Raw genomic sequence first — 18,259 nt, 5'->3', positions numbered from 1 at the left:
AAATTGAAAACATTATTGTATAGAAATTTTGATGTTCTGATTTATTATTTATAATACAATTGACAAATTATATATACGAGGTGCAACAAAGTAGTTCCCCTCTTCTGTAATATCCTCCAAGACCCTCGTCACAGCTTTTTGAACATTTTGTGACTCTTGGAAATAGCAAAAAGTTGCACGGAGCGATATCTGGTGAATAAGGTGGCTGTGGTAGGACTGAAATTTGTTTTGAGATTAAAAATTTCTGTACTGACAGTAGTGTGGGAAGGGTGTGTGGGGGGAAGACGCATTATCGTGATGCAGATTCCAATTGGCACAGACACGAACTGTTTGTTCAGAAGACGCCCACTCTTTATTCCCTTGGAATCGAAGCACACAAACATGCATTTCACTTTTTTTGGTCTGGGTGAGCACCATTGCGAACTATGGCGTGGATCGTATTGAAAAAAATAACCAAATATCAGTGATATAACACTGCTCAACAAATCTGTTTTGATTTGTTACATTTTTCCGTATTTCTCACTGTTTATTTCTCTCTCATACAAAGATCTTTTAGTTAATATTAGACGAATTTCTCGATTGGTGTAGAGTTTTTCTGCAATAATTTTCACGGATAATCTTCGATCAGATCGTACTATTTCACGCACCCTGGTCAAGTTGACATCTTTTCCGTGAGGTTGATGGTCGTCCATTGCGGTCTTCATCTTCAACATTCGTTCTGCCTTCACTAAAAATTGTATGCCACCGAAAAACTTATGACAACTTATGAGGTTATTTCAAGAGCTCGTCGCGTTTTCACCCAATTTAACGCAAAAAGAAGTGGCATACCACGCAAAAAGAAGTGGCATACCATTGCGCAAGAAGTGGCATACCGTTGCGCAATATTTTGCGGTTTCATTTCTGCGACGAGAGAGACACAAACACGCGTTCACTTATAAACAGCACAACTCACGACTGAGCAGTTGCATCAAAGTGCCGCTTCGACTAGAATTAGCTTATAGACCAAGGTCAAAGATGGTGTGCCTATACAACCTGCAGGGTTGCCACATCTTGCAAAGAAAAATCAGTCTCATTACTTTATTGTCGCACCTTGTTGTTTGATATAAATAAAAAATAAACTGACATAAATGTATATATAAAAAAACATTTATTTTCCAAGATGTACTGGACCAAACAATTTTTTTATCAGAATTTTTTTACATACAGATCCTATTACTGTTTAACATTAGTATTACCTAAAGCTCTATAGATACTACAATATGTATGCAGGTTTTTTTTTTAGATACTCAATGACCAAAACTTAATATAATGAACAATACATAATAAACAAATATTTTGCAAAAATGACAATTTTCATTTGAGAAAGTTGCTGCTACTGATCCTAAAACAAAACAAAGAAAAATAAGGGTTTATTCAAATTTAGTTAACAATTTCCATGAGTAGCATCTTCCACTTTAGATGGAACAGTAGAAAATGCATAAATTACTCGCTCAATACTACTATATCCATTAAAAATAAAATTGATATAAATCACACATAAAATAAAATAAAATGGTCTCTAAATTCATTTACCTAGTAGTCTCATTTGACTTTTACAACCAAAAATGCTAGAAATATTACACGCTAATATATATTCAGTATTTTTGAAATAAGACTTCTGTCTCATTTTCAATTTTTAAAGTTATAACAAATATTACTCATACTTTTGTCAGAATTGTCAGTTGAATCAATCTATGGTTACTTATTCCTGTAACAAAAGACTGAAGTGCAACTATGGTTGCATATAATAAATTAATTTTATAGTGTATGAAAATATAGTAGAGGAAAGGGATATAAAGGAAAGAGTTTACAAGTGGTGAAGCTATCTTATCTGGATGATAAGATATGAGCTTTTAAGGATTGGAATGCTGCCAAAAGAATAATTCAGGTGTACGAGCTAACATCAGAGTATTTTAAGGATGAAGATATTAAAGTATGAACAATTAACATTGATTAGAAATTAGAAGGTAGAGATGGAAATGACAATGAGCCAGTTTGGATTGTAAACAAAGTTTGGATTGTTTTGAAAGACAGGCTGGTTGAGTATTGCCAAAGAAGATTTTGTTCATTACAAATACATTTTTATGTAATGAACAAAACAAAGATATTTTTTGACAAGACCAACAGATGATTTTTTGGCTGAAAATACAAGTACTGTTATAAAGGCACCAGGATCTGACATAGGAAGTGATAATTTTCTGTTAATAATGGAAATGAAAATATGATTAAAAAGAATTGAACTACAATGAAGGTGAAGAAATGGTATATAGAGCAGCTGCTAGACAGCATAAGAGTAAAAGTTTGTAAGAATGGTGAAAAAGACAATGAATTACACTATTAGATATGAACAGGTTAGCAGCAGAAGTAGAACTTGCAATAGAAGTTCCAATAGAACTCCAATAGAAGGGTTAAGGAGATAAAGGATTACCACATTTTGCAAAAATAATGCTAACAGTCATGAGATTAATCACAAAAATGGAGAAGAGTGCCAGGGAAGAATAATTTTTATTTAGAAAAGGAAAAGAACAAGAAGCTACAGGTCTGATTTGAATGATTGGAAAAATGTTGAGTACAGTAAAAAGTAAAGAGAAAAGTTATTTGAGATTCTGAAAGAAAAGAGCTGATTGGAAGAATAGTAAACTGATCAGAGAATTATAATAAATGAAGCAAAAATCAGCTGTGAAAATAAATGAGAATCTCACACAAATTGGTCAGAATTTGGTAGAGGAGTGAGGCAAGGCTATTGCTAATCACAAACACGTGTTTTGAGGTGCTGAAAGAAATACTGGATAGCCAAAAAGGAATAAGCATAGGTTAAAATAAATAAGCTAAGATTTATAAATTTTGTCAGATTTCATAATGATCAGCAGATTGTAGCTAAGGACACTCAGACATTACCTGGAATGATAAAATCATTGGAATTAAGGTATTGAAATGACAATGGAAGCATTTTTTTTAAATAAAAACTTACTCTGCAGCAGCATGGACCTGAACCTGAGGAATAAACTGGTAGTAAAATGCTATGTTTGTAGTTTTGTATAGAAGTGAAATATGTGATGCTGGGGAAAAATATTAAGATCAAGGCTTTTGAGGTGTAGATATGGAGGATGATGATAAAATGGGTAGACAGAACAAGTAAATAATGAAGTATTAAGAAAGAATAAATGAAAATAGAACCTATCAGACTGGTGACTATCAGATGTTGGTGACTATCAGAATTAGGAAAGGAAGCTGAACGGGCATATTAGAAGAAAAAAAGAATACACAGTTCTTGAAGGCCCTTGAAAGTGAAAAAAGAAGAGGAACAAGAGGCTGGAGTTAATGAATGACAAAGGGTAGTGAAGGTAGTGAAGGACCTGCCAACAGGCAAAATAATCACATTTTTAAACAATTTTATTTTGCATTGCAGATTAAAGTTCTAGAATAAAGTTACCAGCAAAGAATTAATAGCAATTCCCCAAAATAAAGACAATGTTAATGTTGGTTGTAATTCAAACAATGATGAAAAGCAGTAATTTAATTGTCAGCTACAGACAAATATTAACTGAAAATAACAAACCACTCATCTCATCAGAGAGATTGATTTTTTTTTTTACAAAAAATTAAGATATATATTTTGTATAATTTATTATTCATGATATTTTAATACATATATCATTCATTATTCATGGAAAAAGTTTCCACAATTTTCTTCAATACATTACTGAATTGATTAATATTAAATGCACATTAATATTAATTAAATGCACAAGATATTTTATCATAATATTAAATAAAATATGAAATTTAAAGCAATTTAAATGAATTCATATTATGAAACTTACCTTCAAAATATATTGTACTTTTTATACAGACACAATTATTCTTAAAACAGACAGAACATAAATATATAGATTGGACAACTGATAAATAAAAACTGCAAAATAAAAAAAAGATAACAGCATTATTAAAATTTATTTAAATTAATCCACTGCTTCAATAGCTAGTTCTAATTAGAAGTCTAATCTAAATTTAACCATTGTTAAATTTAGATTTTATTTTTCAGTTTATATTATATTTAATTTTTGTATTTTGTGCTTGTAATATTTAAATAATGTGTTGTGAGAATATAAATAAATTAAAATTTATAAATTTTGGAAAATACGAATATATAATTTACCACTAAGGTCGAGGTAAATAAAAGATTAAATTAATATAAGGTAAATGGAGTTTACTAATACTAATTGAATTACTGTACTGCTATCAATATTTTATAATTAACATTATATCTATTGATATTGATAATTCAAAATTAAAAAATTTCATGACAAATTTATATATCATTTTAAAGAGTTGATGGTCATTATCAGATTATAAGAAATGAAATTCTAGACAAAAATTTACAGGTGCCACTTAAAACTTAAAAAAAAATTATTATCAGCATATTAAGGTATAAGAGTTCTAAAGGAAGTTGAAAAAAATGAAAGCCAGAAAATAAATTGGCAATTTTTGATTTGACATGAGAAAGTTGTAGGGTAACATTTCTTTGAGAGAAGATATATTTTGAGGAAGAAATATATTTTGTAAAATAATTTTTGAAAGCAATTTCATTATTCTTTATACACTTCATGAAGAACTTTTACTCGAACAAGTAGTCATCTTACCAGCTGCAGAAAGTCTGTGGGGAATTACTTCAACAAAACCTTTTAAAAATTAAAAAAATGAAGTGATTAGATTAAATGAAAATATTAATTCTGAACTAGGAAGCACAACTTTTTTTTTAAATATTCAGGTGGAAGAATTTTTAAAATTTTTCCAGGTTTTTTTAAATATTTTGCTTTGAATACTAAAGCTTGCACTCAAAATATAAAAAAGAAATAACTAACAATCAATCTTTCTAAAAGCTCTGGAAGGCAGATATATTCATATTGAGATAAATGCTTAGTCTTTTTTTAAAGATACTTTGTAAATTTCTGGTTTACAGACTGAGTGAAACCCTTAGAAATTTATTTTTTAGTTTCCAGCTATAGACTTCAGAATCTACTGTTTACTGTTCTCCTGATGGTTTATCATTTTTCAGTTAAGAATGCCAACTTGTGTCCCCCCCCCACCCCACCTGTATGTTCCAGGACCTTTGAAAGCTTCATTCAGTTAAGTAGTTTTGGTTGAAATATATTGTGTAATAAATCATAACTAACACAGTCAAATGGTTGAAAAATATCAATGGAAATTTTTATACCTTAAACTATGAACTGTATCCCTTACTCACACTCTAATGGTACCATAAATCTGGAATATCTAATGATTTTATTGTAAAAAAAATATATAGTTAATTGTTGTTAATTTGTTGATATATAATTCTTGACTCCTTAAATAACTTGTTAACACTATACAATGAATTTCTGATATTATCCTTAAAATTTAGTGCTAATAGTGCAAATAATTTAATCACCATTAACAATCTTCATTCCCCAATAATAACTGCACCACCACCTGGTCTAACAGCATCTGGTTGTACATCTTGCCATATTTGTTCTAACACTGTACCATGAGTTCGATGACAAAGGACACCAGGTCTGCTTTGAAATGCTAAGTAGTAACCTAAAACAACAAGTAAAGCAACTGTTTGTTTTAGAAAAAATATTGAATTATCAATTATTCTTCTAATTTTAAAAACCTTGACTGGTTCAAATATCAGTAAACGTAGAAATGGAATTAACTAAAAATACTAAACACGTAAATTGTATAAATAAACTATTGTCTGGTTTTTTCCCCAGATGTACATCTAGCCCAACTACTGAAGGAAGTGGAAGAGAAATTTTTATATGTGAAAAATGCAGTCTGAATAGGATTTAAAGGACTGTGTAGACGTGAATACTTTTACCATGAAGGTTGCTAAATAGCAGCAGCTTACTTTTTCGAACTAGAATTCCAATATATAATACATACATGAATCTACAAGGTGTGAGAGAAAAGTAATGGGACTGACTTTTTACTTACCAAAGTTTTTATTTTTTTCAAATAATATTATCCCCTTCAAAGTAGTTCCCTTGGGGAGCTATACATGGCAGAATCATTCCCACTCCTGGTAGCAGCGCTGGAAGGCTTTAACTGGTAAGGCTTTTAACTGGTCGATCAGTCTTTTGAATGTTCCCCAGAGTTGTAAAATGACATCCTTTTAAGACATTTTTCAATTTCAGGAAAAGGAAAACGTCACAAGGACTCAAATCAGGTGAATAGGGGGGGGGGGTTTGAGGAACCGTAGAAATGCGTTTTGAGGTAACAAATTTTTTGATGGAAATGGCCGTGTGACACAGGGCATTGTCATAATGAAGCATCCACCACTAAGCATCCACTTGTCTGCAATGTCTGGTCTCATGCGAATCACTTTTCCTGAGCCTTTGAAGGACACCTTTGTAAAACACTTGGTTGACAGTTTGTGCTGGAGGAACAAATTCTTTCTGCATGATTACTGTCAAAAAAGCAAATCTGTGTGGTCTATGTGGTGTGATTTGCTCATTTGACATTTTTTCGGTCGAGGAGATTATAGAGTGTGCCACTCTTCACTTTGCCACTTTGTTTCAGGATTGTACCCAAATATCCAGGATTCATCACCTGTGATTACACGACTGAAGAATTGCTCTTGATAAGCAATGTTCCACATAGGCCTGTTTCAACTATTCAAAGATCACACTCACGGATTCCCCAAGTTTAACACAAAACTTGATTGCACTAAATTCAATGTTGCTCTAAATTCAGATGCTCCATTTTTGGAGCATCACAACAAAAACACAACTTCACTGATGGCACTGCCAAAAATAATGTGTTGACTGAATGGAGTTGAAACTCATACTGTAGAAGGGAATAACAAACCGGTCTAGCATAGACGAGTAGACACAGCGTTGGCAGATCACTCACAGTGTTTCCAATCTCATTACGTTTATCTCACACCTTGTATGTTAATCTTAAAATTAATCTACTTTTCTTTTATATATAATTAAACATATATAATCTCAGTGTGAACAGAAAGCTGATAGATTGGTTAGTTCCTCAGAGTGAGCTTAATTAATATAGGTATATATTAAATATATTAACAACATATTAAAAATGGCTATAACAAACAGATACTGTCTTTTAAAATCATAAATTTTGCTCAGTTAATTTTTATAGTTTATTTTTTTTATTTCCCAGTTAAGGCAATAATGCTGTTAAAGTATTAGAAGTTTTTTTTTTTGGTTGAGCATATTTCTCATTCATTAATTCTTAATATTGAAGCTATCAAAATTCTCAAGACTATAACTTCTTTTATAATACTTGACAACAAAGTTTTCAAAAGTCAATTTTTTGAGCTACTGAAAAAAATTAAAATTTTTTGTAATTATTATAAATTTGTCTGTGGGAACTACCTTGCTTCAATTCTGATAGTTAACTAAATTTAGTTCATTATGGATCATTAGTACATTTGATGAAAGTATCTTTCAGCAATACTGTAATATCAGTGTAATGTAAAAATTTGCTCAGACTAGTATAATTATGGTAATGAGAACCATAAGTGTAGTTATTTTCTTTCAAGAACCACTAGTGTTGAGTTATTTTCTTTCCTGTCTCACAAGAATGCAAAAAAATCTCTTTTCTGCAGTAAGCAAATGATCACAGTCCATAATATACTCAAAGAATGCTTAATGTGGAGTCATTCACCTACTGCTATTAATACTGAATAAACTGCATGTTCTGAAAGAATGTCTACATTATCAAACAAATACATATAAAAATTGGAGCTATTATATACTTCCTGACACTAATGATATTGGAATTATGATTATGATTTAAAATGGTGAAATAGTATATAAACACACACACACACACACACACACACACACACACACACACACACACACACACACACACACACACACACACACACACACACACACACACACACACACACACACACACACACACACACACACACACACACACACACACACACACACACACACTATTATCTTTTGTGTGGTTTATATAGTAAATGTGGTACAAGGAAAGGCAATATGCCTTTTATAAAGAAAAATCGACGAAGAGGATATTGATATAAAAGAAAACAGTGAAGGAATGAAATTTACAGAAGGAGCAAGGTTACAACAAGATTAGTAAAAAAAGAAGTATAGAGATTGTTTCAGGAAAAGAAATTGTAAACTGGAAGGAGTTTATTACAAATATTTTTTTTCTTTGTACATTTATTTCAGAGAAGAACAAATTGTGATATAACAGAAAATCATTGCCGGTCAGAGAAGAGCATACGATTTTACCTAATTGCCATCAGATATCATTATGGTTTCAATGTGTATTTCTGTAGGTTTATAATATCCAATTAATGGTAGGAATGGAAGTAGGGAAGAAAGTTCATTATTCTCCCAAGGACTATTTCAGTTTTAATACAGACTGAAAAAATATTACCAGGAAACCAGTTTGGCGCAGCTGATCCTCTCATTTGCATCCGACTGTAATGAGGTGGCATTGTCTGTTGAAGGTGAACATTAAATACATCTTCAGGTTCTTCTTCTTCATCTTCATCTAAATCGTATGCAGGTGATCCAGATTCAGCTAAGCCTGTTACAAGTTCTGCAATATCTGTCGGTGCCTTTGTCTCAGTTACTGAAATAATTAGTTAGTCCATTAGTATAGTTCCACACTAATCACAAAATATTAAGATATACGCAACTGTCTGTATCAGTGGGTATATAGAAATTAACAAACAAGGTTGAGTGATTTGAGGTGGTGTAATTTGTTACTTTTGGCTTTTTATGCATTTAGGAAGAAGTGTTAGGATAGCTTTCATGGTGAAATTAAATTTATTTATTGTATTCATATAAGTAATAACCAGAAACCTTTGCTCTATAAAAGTTTATAGGCAAAAGACAAGTGCACATCCATCAATGCAAGAATATCAACTTAAAAATTCCAATATTTTGATACATCTAAGGCAATTGTTTGTTTTTAACTTTTGCAAGAGTGACTTAACTCAAAATGCAATAAAAACAGTAATTTATGTAAATTTAGTATTGAATTGTTAGTGCAATATTATTCCTTTTAAGTAGTAATAGTATTACATTCAACAAAGCATATGGCAGCAACAAGTTCTTAACTAACACAACTCCAAATAGGATAGTTTTGCATAACACTTCCGTTATAATTTTGATTAAATAAGTGAGGTTATGCTTTTTAGCAGATGCTGGTGCATTTTGTTTCTTAGAAACAACAGTTGCATCTATCTAATAAATATTTCTTAGATATTTTATTATCTAGATTAATGTAATATATATATATATATATATTCTTAGATAGAATATATCTTAAGAAATATTTCTCAAGAGGGTCAAAGTTAAGTAACTTTATTGCTTCTAGTTTTATGAATTTGTTGACAACCAATAAATTTTTGTTAATATATTTCAGTTATGAACCTAATAAGTACTGTAGTTATTAAATTGTTAACTATAATTGCTGTTAGATGCCCAGCAAATTTTAATTGATAATTGAAATAATTTAGGTTTTAGGTGTAGACTTTCCTTGTAAAATAGGTAGTTTTCAGCTTTAAAAGTCTAAAATTATATAATCAAAATTGTTTTTCAAAAAATACCTTTTAATGTAGTTTTTCTTATCTTATTTTACACTTCAGAATTTTTGCATGATGCTAACAATGGGAGCATTGCAAGATTAATTTTTTAATCGCATTTGTATCTTAACCTTCATGCTAGATGAAGGTTAAGATAGAAGTATGAAGATCTCTTCATACTTGAGATGATGTATGTGCAGAATTAAACTATTTAAAGATTTACAATCCAATTAATAATTCTTTACATGCTTCTATTTTTTGAGTTATTGTAGTTAGGGAAAACCCTTAGAAGTTGTTACATAATGTATTCTCATAATGTATACCTTTCAATACAGTTTGTTATTTTTGTTAAGAGAAAAAGAATATTATTGTATTTGTTACTGAATCTAGTATTCCTTTTCCACACACTGAACCAGCAACACAAGTTTTACCTGTTGCTCATGACAATATGACATGTAATTCTGAAGTAACAATGTTAATGACACAGCAGTAGTCCTGAAGTGTATACTACTTAATAGTCATTAATGACTATTACTTTATCTTATCACATGTGATGCTGTGTGATAAAGATCCAGACTGTAAATAAATTTGATATTGATTCTACTAGTCAAACTGAAAAAATTCAATGCATCACTGAAACCTGATGACACTATTCACCAAAATATAGTGTTTAGATTATTGAAATAATTTAGCTGATCAAAGGATCAAAATGTCTCACGACCTTACGAAGACATCTCATAAAAGAATTTATTATCATAAAAGGATTAATTATGACAAAAAGATTTAAAAATTTTTACAATTTAAAGGATTTTACCAGGAAGAGGGATTTTATTGTAAATAATATGAGTGAAATTATAACAAAATATGAATACAAAAAAAGGAAGTTATAGATCAAGAAAATTATGTGTCTTTGTTGTTAATGGATATCAAATTGGAGAATGCAAACAGGTTTTTGTTGGTACTCTAGGTAAACACTGGCATCAAAAATCAATCAGAAACAAAATAAAAATGGTATTCACCAACAAATTGAGTTTATTCAAAGAACTGAATCTCATTATTTAAGTGAAGAACTTCTTTGAATACATTGATGGAAACCTTAATTTGGCTTCATTATAGAGATTACACAAAGAAAAATCCTTACACCAAAGAGACTATTTTGCAAACATTTTGAATACAACATTAGTCTACTTAAACCAAAAAGAGATCAATGTAATTTATGCCAGAAATTTAAAAACTGTATCTGAATAATCCTGATATATGAAGAGTACAAAAGTCATTAAAAGGAACGGGGTCAAGAATTGAAAAATAAATAATCACAAAAAATCCACACAAGACTATTGCTACACCTTTATGAAAAGCTTTGGCATTCTATTTCAAAAGCAAGCTTAATACTTCAATTTTACAGTGTATAATATCACTAATAAACAAGCTACAAGAGAATGAAATGGATGAATAGTTTTGTATTCATTTATTTGAAAGAACAGTGTCTGGAAAAAGAAACAGCTACATTTTATTCTGATAATGCTGTGGACAAAATAAAAATAAATGTGTACGTCTGTGTACTTATATGCGGTTAATGAGTTATAGATTAAAAACAATTTTCCAAAAATATCTGACAGCTGGATACATTCAATATGTTCTAACTCAATGGGTTCCATTCATCACACTAGTGAAGAAAAAGAACAAGCCATATTCAGTTGTTGAGGCCCAGATTGGATAAGTTTATGATTTAAAAAAATTATGCACATCGATGGGTAAATATTCTGTAAACACCAGTGGAGAAAAGTTTAACTGGAATTAAATAAAGGTATTTAAATTTAATAAATTGCATCCACAATCAATATTTTATAAATGCATTGATAAAGAATTCTGTGAAATTAAAATGAAAGAAAAACTAGATGCCCTCAATAACCAGCAGCTGATGTTAGTGTTGTACCAGCATCAGCAGTCACCTCCACAAATATAACTAAGAAGAAAGGTGATCTAGTTTCTTTGTGCACTGATTTGGCCGTTGTGAGCAAAATTAACTAAGAAAGTGATAGATTCAACAAAGAACTTGAGTAGCCAGAAGTAATTTGAGATTTTTATATTTTTTGAACAATATTAAATTCTATTGTTAAATCGTATTGTTTATTTTCTTATTCTATGATAAAAATCTTCAGGTTTAGTATGTTGTTTGCCATTTTTGTTAATAAAAATTTATGGGGAAAAGGCAGGTGCACAGCAGTAATTGTACAATAAATTTAGGTTTCAGAATGGAGCATTATTGTTCAATGAAGGAAAATGATAGGGTTATGTGATAAAATTTTTTTGGGTAGCCTTGGGTGCAACCAAAGAAACTATGACAAGATTTTATTCACTAAGTAGATTATCATAATACATTTTCTCAAATTTTAATGTCACAATAGAAAATATGTTGACAGCACAAATAAATGCTTGTCTAATTGGTTCCTCGATTACTGTCTGAAGAAAAAAGTGAATGGAATTGGCTGTGAGATCAATATAAATGAGAAGGTGGCAATCATAATAAAATGTTTGACTTTCATCTATTACAACTTCAAAACTTATGAAAATATGAAAATCAAACAAATTCTGAGCATTGATTATTCATATTTTCTGGGAATATTACTGATTTTTTTTTATTTGAAGTGGAAGAACAGTAGATTCTTAGGCAAACTAAGAAACACTTCAACTGGCTCCATCATACAATAATAATTAGTTTCCCTTTTGCAAAGTGCTTTAATTTATTTTTTATAACACTCATCAGTACTTACAACTCTAGTACAGTTACAAAAAGCTGGTTAGAAATTGAGCATCACCACACAGCATTTTTATTTGTTTCCTTCAACTTAAATGTTTTTTGTAGAAATAAGTCATGGAAATATCAATAAAGCTGTTCATATCAAGTAAGTGGCTGACAAAATTCGTAATGATTCTCTAAAATTATGAAATAGAAAAGCTAATGACATTATTAAAATTATTAATTAGTTACATTAACTGTCATGTATAAATGGGGACGAAAACAATCTACCATTATGGCTAAATCACTAATTCCATTAAAATACAACTTGAACTTACTTCCAGGCTCCTCAGCCAAGTTTGGACTGGGACCAATCTGGATAACCCTAGGAGAATCCAACATTGATGGATCTTCCAAACCTGGAAAATCTGCTGCGTGTAGAAACATTGGGGGTACCAATGGTACTACAATATCCTATCAAAAAAAAAAAAAAACAAAGTAAAATTACAGTATAATGTAGATAAGAGTAGTAATATAATGGAATCTTGGTATCAGTGGTTCTGTTTCTAGCTGATACTAAAAAATTCATTCGATATCCAACAATTAGCACTGGGAAATCAACTAACATTTATTTAGTTTATTCCATGCATAAAATAGCAAATACTAAGCTAAATACATGAAATTATTTTGCTTATTTGATAAGTAAGAGAAGAAGCATGTACAAATATTTATAATAACATATTACAAGCAATAGTAAAAGTATTTTGAAGAATATTCTGAACAATAGCAATTAGAATGAACTGAAGAACACTGTAATAAATAATTATTGATTTAGGGATCATAATTAAAAGTATATATTATGAGTGAGTAGTGGATATAGTACTGGATTTATTTCCAATACATGAATAAGTTCAAGCCTTGGAAAGTTCCCATAGGCACAAAAAGAGGTCTGCCTGTAATAAGCATTAATAAAAAAGCAGTTGCCTACCTGTTAACAGTAACATCTGAGTCATAGCAAAGGAAAACGCACAAATTCCTTAGCAAGTCAGCCATGAGATGCTTTATATACTTATGAATATCTGTGCCACAATCATGAGCAAATGGTGTTTTATTTCAAGTAGTCTACAATTATTATGGTTGTATCAAAACCAATTGCAGCAGAATTTGTAATCGTTAGAGATTATTAGAATCTCTAATAATTATATGATAATTATTAGATTATTATTAGAATTCTGTTTCTTATTAACAGAAATAAGAAACTTAACGACTTACTTTACAATAAATACAATTTAAAATTTATTTAAAAAATTTATTCATCATAAATCCTTACATCATATCCTGTTGGAAGATTAGATGTCACATCAGCAATAGACACTAGAGGTTGACTTGGACTTTCTGGATACAGATATTCATACATTGTCAGAGGTGCACCTTTTAAGTCTTTTCCTTCTTCTTGAGAATACACCATAGCAGCAGCAATATCTGGTGTGATATCTTCAACAGTATCCATCTATTAATTAGGAAAATAAATAGGTAATTTTACTAACAATCAAATAGAATAATATTAAAAGACTACAGAAAATAAGGATGTAAATTTTCAGTATGTCATTTTTAACATAGTGAAAATCTGAAAGAAAGCCAGTATAAATGGAATACAGTAATAAAGATTCTGAATTAACAATACAAGGTGCTCTTCCACTAATTCATCACATCTAAAAAATCTGTAGGCAATCAACTCTCATAAAACCCTAATCACAATTAATTTTCAAAGTATGAAACTGGATGAAATTCATTAGCAAATATCAGATGTGCTTCATGAAATATGTGTATTACTTGATTGAAAATGTTCTTCAACTCTATGCTAGAAATTTGAAATGAAATTAACTGTTAAGCAGTACATCATAACAATGCAAAATTTATTCTCAATGAAATCTTTAAATTTAATTTTTAAAAAACTCACTTCAACAAATCAGCGTAGGACCAAAAATAAATACAAATGTTAGTAGTACATTAATTAGGACCTTTTGTTGTGACACACCCCCCCCAAGACAGAAATCAAGTGCTTTATCATCAGGGGATCAAGGTGGCTAAGGAATTAATCACAGCCAATCCAATGTTGAGGAAATATCATGTAAGTAGGCCCCCTAACATGGTACACCACCACACAAGGTTTACATCTTGTTGGAAGTAAATGATGATAGTTCTCTGGTCATCAGAGAAGATTACTTTTCTAATAATTTAATACATTTACTTTTATCAAGAATGTCATGACAAAATTATAACTGCAAGATTTATTATATAACCTGGCAGTTTTGCTGTTTGTGGCATTCACCTACTGAATTTTGTATGCAGAATTTTTAGGCGCCTTTGTGGAAAACTTCACAATTGTTGATTGCAGTATTTCCAGTTCTAAATTCACACATTGATTTACCCAGGGTTCTGTAAAAAATCTCTTTTGTAATGTCCCCAGGAGGGCTGCCAGCATCTTTTTTGTATACTACAATTCCAATATTTAATAGAGCCTTTGTTAAAAGGATCACTGCCATACTAAACAAAAACCTCTATGATTAGTATCAACAGACCCACTTTCATGAAGCCATAGTACACCCACATTGCTTTCTCCTGCACAGTAGCCATTGCTCAACTGATCCCCTGTCACTACATTGCACTAGCATGTTCATTCAAGATCATGCAGTATTGTAATAATTACACTTATGTTTGAAAAAGTCAACTTGTGCAACATTACTTTCTTCATTTTTTATTTACCCCCTAAAATGAGCTGAAAAATTTATGGTTAGCTATTTATTTTAAAATGTATGGCCCATATTATTCATACCCAACTGTAGTGTGGATAAAGAAATGTTGTGGTAGTATATTGAACCTACTGCAAGTACAAAGCTTTTTAATTTCTTGGATTACTACCAGAAATAATGAATAATTTGGCGGTGAAACTGCATCTTCTGTGAAAATAGACAATTCAAGCTTGATATTACCAGAAAAGTAATTTTAAATAAGTCACAGTTCACAGTCTTAAGTTATCTGGTAGACAGTTATTGAAGTGCTGACTAATGAAATTGGACTATTTTTTGTTTGGGAACATGGGATGGTTATTGAACATAGGACTGCATCAAAAACTACTGCCACAAACAATGTGTATTTTCTAGTTCTACATTTATTTAAATATTCAGTATGTTAACGTTCTTGATCAGTATTAAAATATTCTACAATCAGCAGTTTAAAAATAAAATACCAAACAGTATACAGATTTTTCACATACACTATTTTTACAAGTACTGCTCAGGAACGTTATACAACTGTAACCTATACATACTTCATAGCAATGTCACTATGATGTTGAATGGATGGCCTGTGGAGAACAAATGTTGTGGTCTGAGAATGTACTAGGGATATCCTGTCAAATCCCAGATTAGGTACTAAGAATATAAATATCAGATTCAAAGAATACACTAGTCATCCTGTACCATATTGCAAATTTACTTCACATAATATCATCTAACTGCTAGGATACTCATTGCCAACCCTGAACACTAGAGATACTTTTTAAAAATTAACTGAATTTAATATAAAATAACTTCTTTTCTTCCTAAATTTTCAATTTTTTTTTTAAATATCAAAAACATTTTTCTCAAAAACATAAGCTATTACATATAATATTTATAAAATTATAAATTTATAATTTTTTTTTGTTTTTCTAATGTATCTCAATTTTTGTGATCAAATATCACAAAGTATGAGATATAATAATGTTAACAATAGAGTATATACTATGTAAAAAAATTTTCATTAAATTATAGAAAATTTACTCACAGATTTAACAACATCACCAAAATAACGTCTTCTCAGATTAGCAAGGTGAGCTTTATATAACCGAAAAGTATCTTTTAAACTTCGTATAACTTCTTGTTTTGGTGGTCCAAATGCTGGGTATCTTCTAATTAATTCTTCATCATCTGTTTCACTCTCACAAGGCTCCTCTTCTTCAGGATCATACTCACCATCAGGGGCTTCGCTTTGCTAAAACAAAACAGCAAAATATTTAAAACTGATAATATTTAGAACTGATAAATAGTTCTCTTTGAACACCCAAATAATCACAATACTCAAAATATAAAAGAAAAACTTGGATTATTTACAAAATAATCCTACAAATGTTTTTTCAAACGTGGATTTTTTGTGCAGAAATTAAGTGCAAGTGTGATTGACCAATTATGAGTATTTTTTCCGCTCTAAGAAACTGACTGGTAAGATTTACCTTCATGTTATATGTATGCCCATTGTTGCCAGTAGTAAACAATGACAAAGTTTCTGATACTTAAATGGAGTTGAAATTAATAAGTTTGAAGAAATATCAGTTTCGTTTGTTAAAATATGATGACATAAATACCAAGGCACATATGAAATAGCATATGTAAAATACAAAGAACAAAATTTCTAAGGTTACAAGGTCAAGAAAATGTGGAAAGAATGTATAGAATGATCTGCTAATTTTCTACAAAAAAAGACTGCAGATGCAGAGTCCAAATAACTTTTGAAACATACATTGATAAAGATTTTTGCAATATTTATGTGAAGGTTTTGCAAGATTATCCTAGAGGTTTTCACACTAAAGCAAAACGAAAGTTGTGGCAAATTTTCTTTTTTCACATGCTGAAATTACTTTAAATTTCAAATTACTTTGAAATTTCAACTCCAAATTAACCATTACTTGAAACTAGATCTTATAATATTAAAAGTCAATGCATTTGAAAACCACAATCACAAAGCTTAAACCAAGCTTGTCACTGGTTTCAGGAAGCAGAACAATGAATCAGTATTAGACGTAAGTTTCCACGAATTGTGGAAAAATATTTCATTCTTCAATACTTTATATGAAGAAGTTTTTGCCTCACTGATATACTCTTCCATATTTAACTGCTGCACATACTACAGAGTACAAGTATGTATAGTATCTTGATGAATGTAACTCCTACTTGCTTGTACAAGGCAGATAATTGCTGGTAAGGCATTATATAACTTTTCTCATAAAATTAGGCTCATTCAGAAACCAGAGTATTCTGAAATACAGAGTAACTATTTTCATAAATAGCAAACATTTTTATCAAAATTAATATTTAATTTGAGAAAATTTCTTTTGTATATATTACACTCCCAAGTGACTAATAAAATGACACCAGTATGATTTATGGAGAGAAGCTATAAATTTAGGAAAATTAGATGACAAACATTTATTATGAATTAAAGAATGCTGCAGGCTTGTGGGATTTCAACATCACAGTTCAAAAAATCTGAAGAACAGCAGGATCTTCTTAATCGAAATCAGTCATTCAGCACACCTAAAACTACTTAATCAGTGAGTCTTGATCAAGGTGTTGTAACAGTTTCACAGCAGTTCATTGTGTTTTACGTGAAACTGTTCTTCTTATAGTGCCTTGATCAAGGCTGTCTAATTCTCTTAACTGATTTTGAAAGTAGATTTGGTGTGTTGAATGAGTTGCTTTCAATTACATACATTAAGTAAATTATGTGAAATTACAAAAACTATACACTAGCACCTGAAAGAGCTTTTAAGTGATGTAAAATTAATAATATTAGGAAATTATTATTGAAAAATAAGACATCCAGTGGAAGAGGATAGAATAAAATTCTTCCATGGTTTGATTGAATCTTATATTTTTAACATCCCATTCAACAAAAAAATCATGGTCGGATGACAGTAGAGCAGGGGTAAAAGTGCAGATTAATAAAGTGATTGGTGAATCATAACGCATGTTCCAAATGCAAAGTTAGCTTTAAAAACTAGTTCAAAATGCAATGATATTATAGACAGCATCAACTATTTCATGATGTTGGCATCTGAAAAATTAATT

The 18,259-nt window shown here is 30.3% G+C and overlaps 1 protein-coding gene across 3 annotated transcripts in view; it reads right to left on the bottom strand.

Annotated features, from left to right (window-relative positions):
* Nucleotides 1-1,143: 1,143 nt before the first annotated feature.
* The window catches only part of LOC142327756 (uncharacterized), a 112,071-nt gene continuing 94,955 nt past the window's right edge, over nucleotides 1,144-18,259 (bottom strand). For 2 of the 3 annotated variants that reach the window (XR_012757086.1, XR_012757111.1), the window contains 7 exons: nucleotides 16,200-16,406; nucleotides 13,702-13,881; nucleotides 12,710-12,845; nucleotides 8,476-8,673; nucleotides 5,471-5,619; nucleotides 3,864-3,955; nucleotides 1,144-1,381 (listed from right to left, as the gene is read on the bottom strand). Coding sequence is in view for 1 of the 3 variants with exons in the window: in XM_075371136.1 (XP_075227251.1) it covers nucleotides 5,483-5,619; nucleotides 8,476-8,673; nucleotides 12,710-12,845; nucleotides 13,702-13,881; nucleotides 16,200-16,406 (858 nt within the window). In the remaining 2 variants the exon portion in view is untranslated. The remainder of the gene's footprint in view (nucleotides 1,382-3,863; nucleotides 3,956-5,470; nucleotides 5,620-8,475; nucleotides 8,674-12,709; nucleotides 12,846-13,701; nucleotides 13,882-16,199; nucleotides 16,407-18,259) is intronic. The other variant, XM_075371136.1, reaches the window with a different exon arrangement.

This window comes from Lycorma delicatula, chromosome 1 (genome assembly GCF_047948215.1).
Source record: "Lycorma delicatula isolate Av1 chromosome 1, ASM4794821v1, whole genome shotgun sequence".
NCBI lineage: Eukaryota > Metazoa > Arthropoda > Insecta > Hemiptera > Fulgoridae > Lycorma > Lycorma delicatula.
The sequence above is the reverse complement of the archived record's forward strand: the minus strand, read 5'-3'. Positions and strand labels throughout refer to the sequence as shown.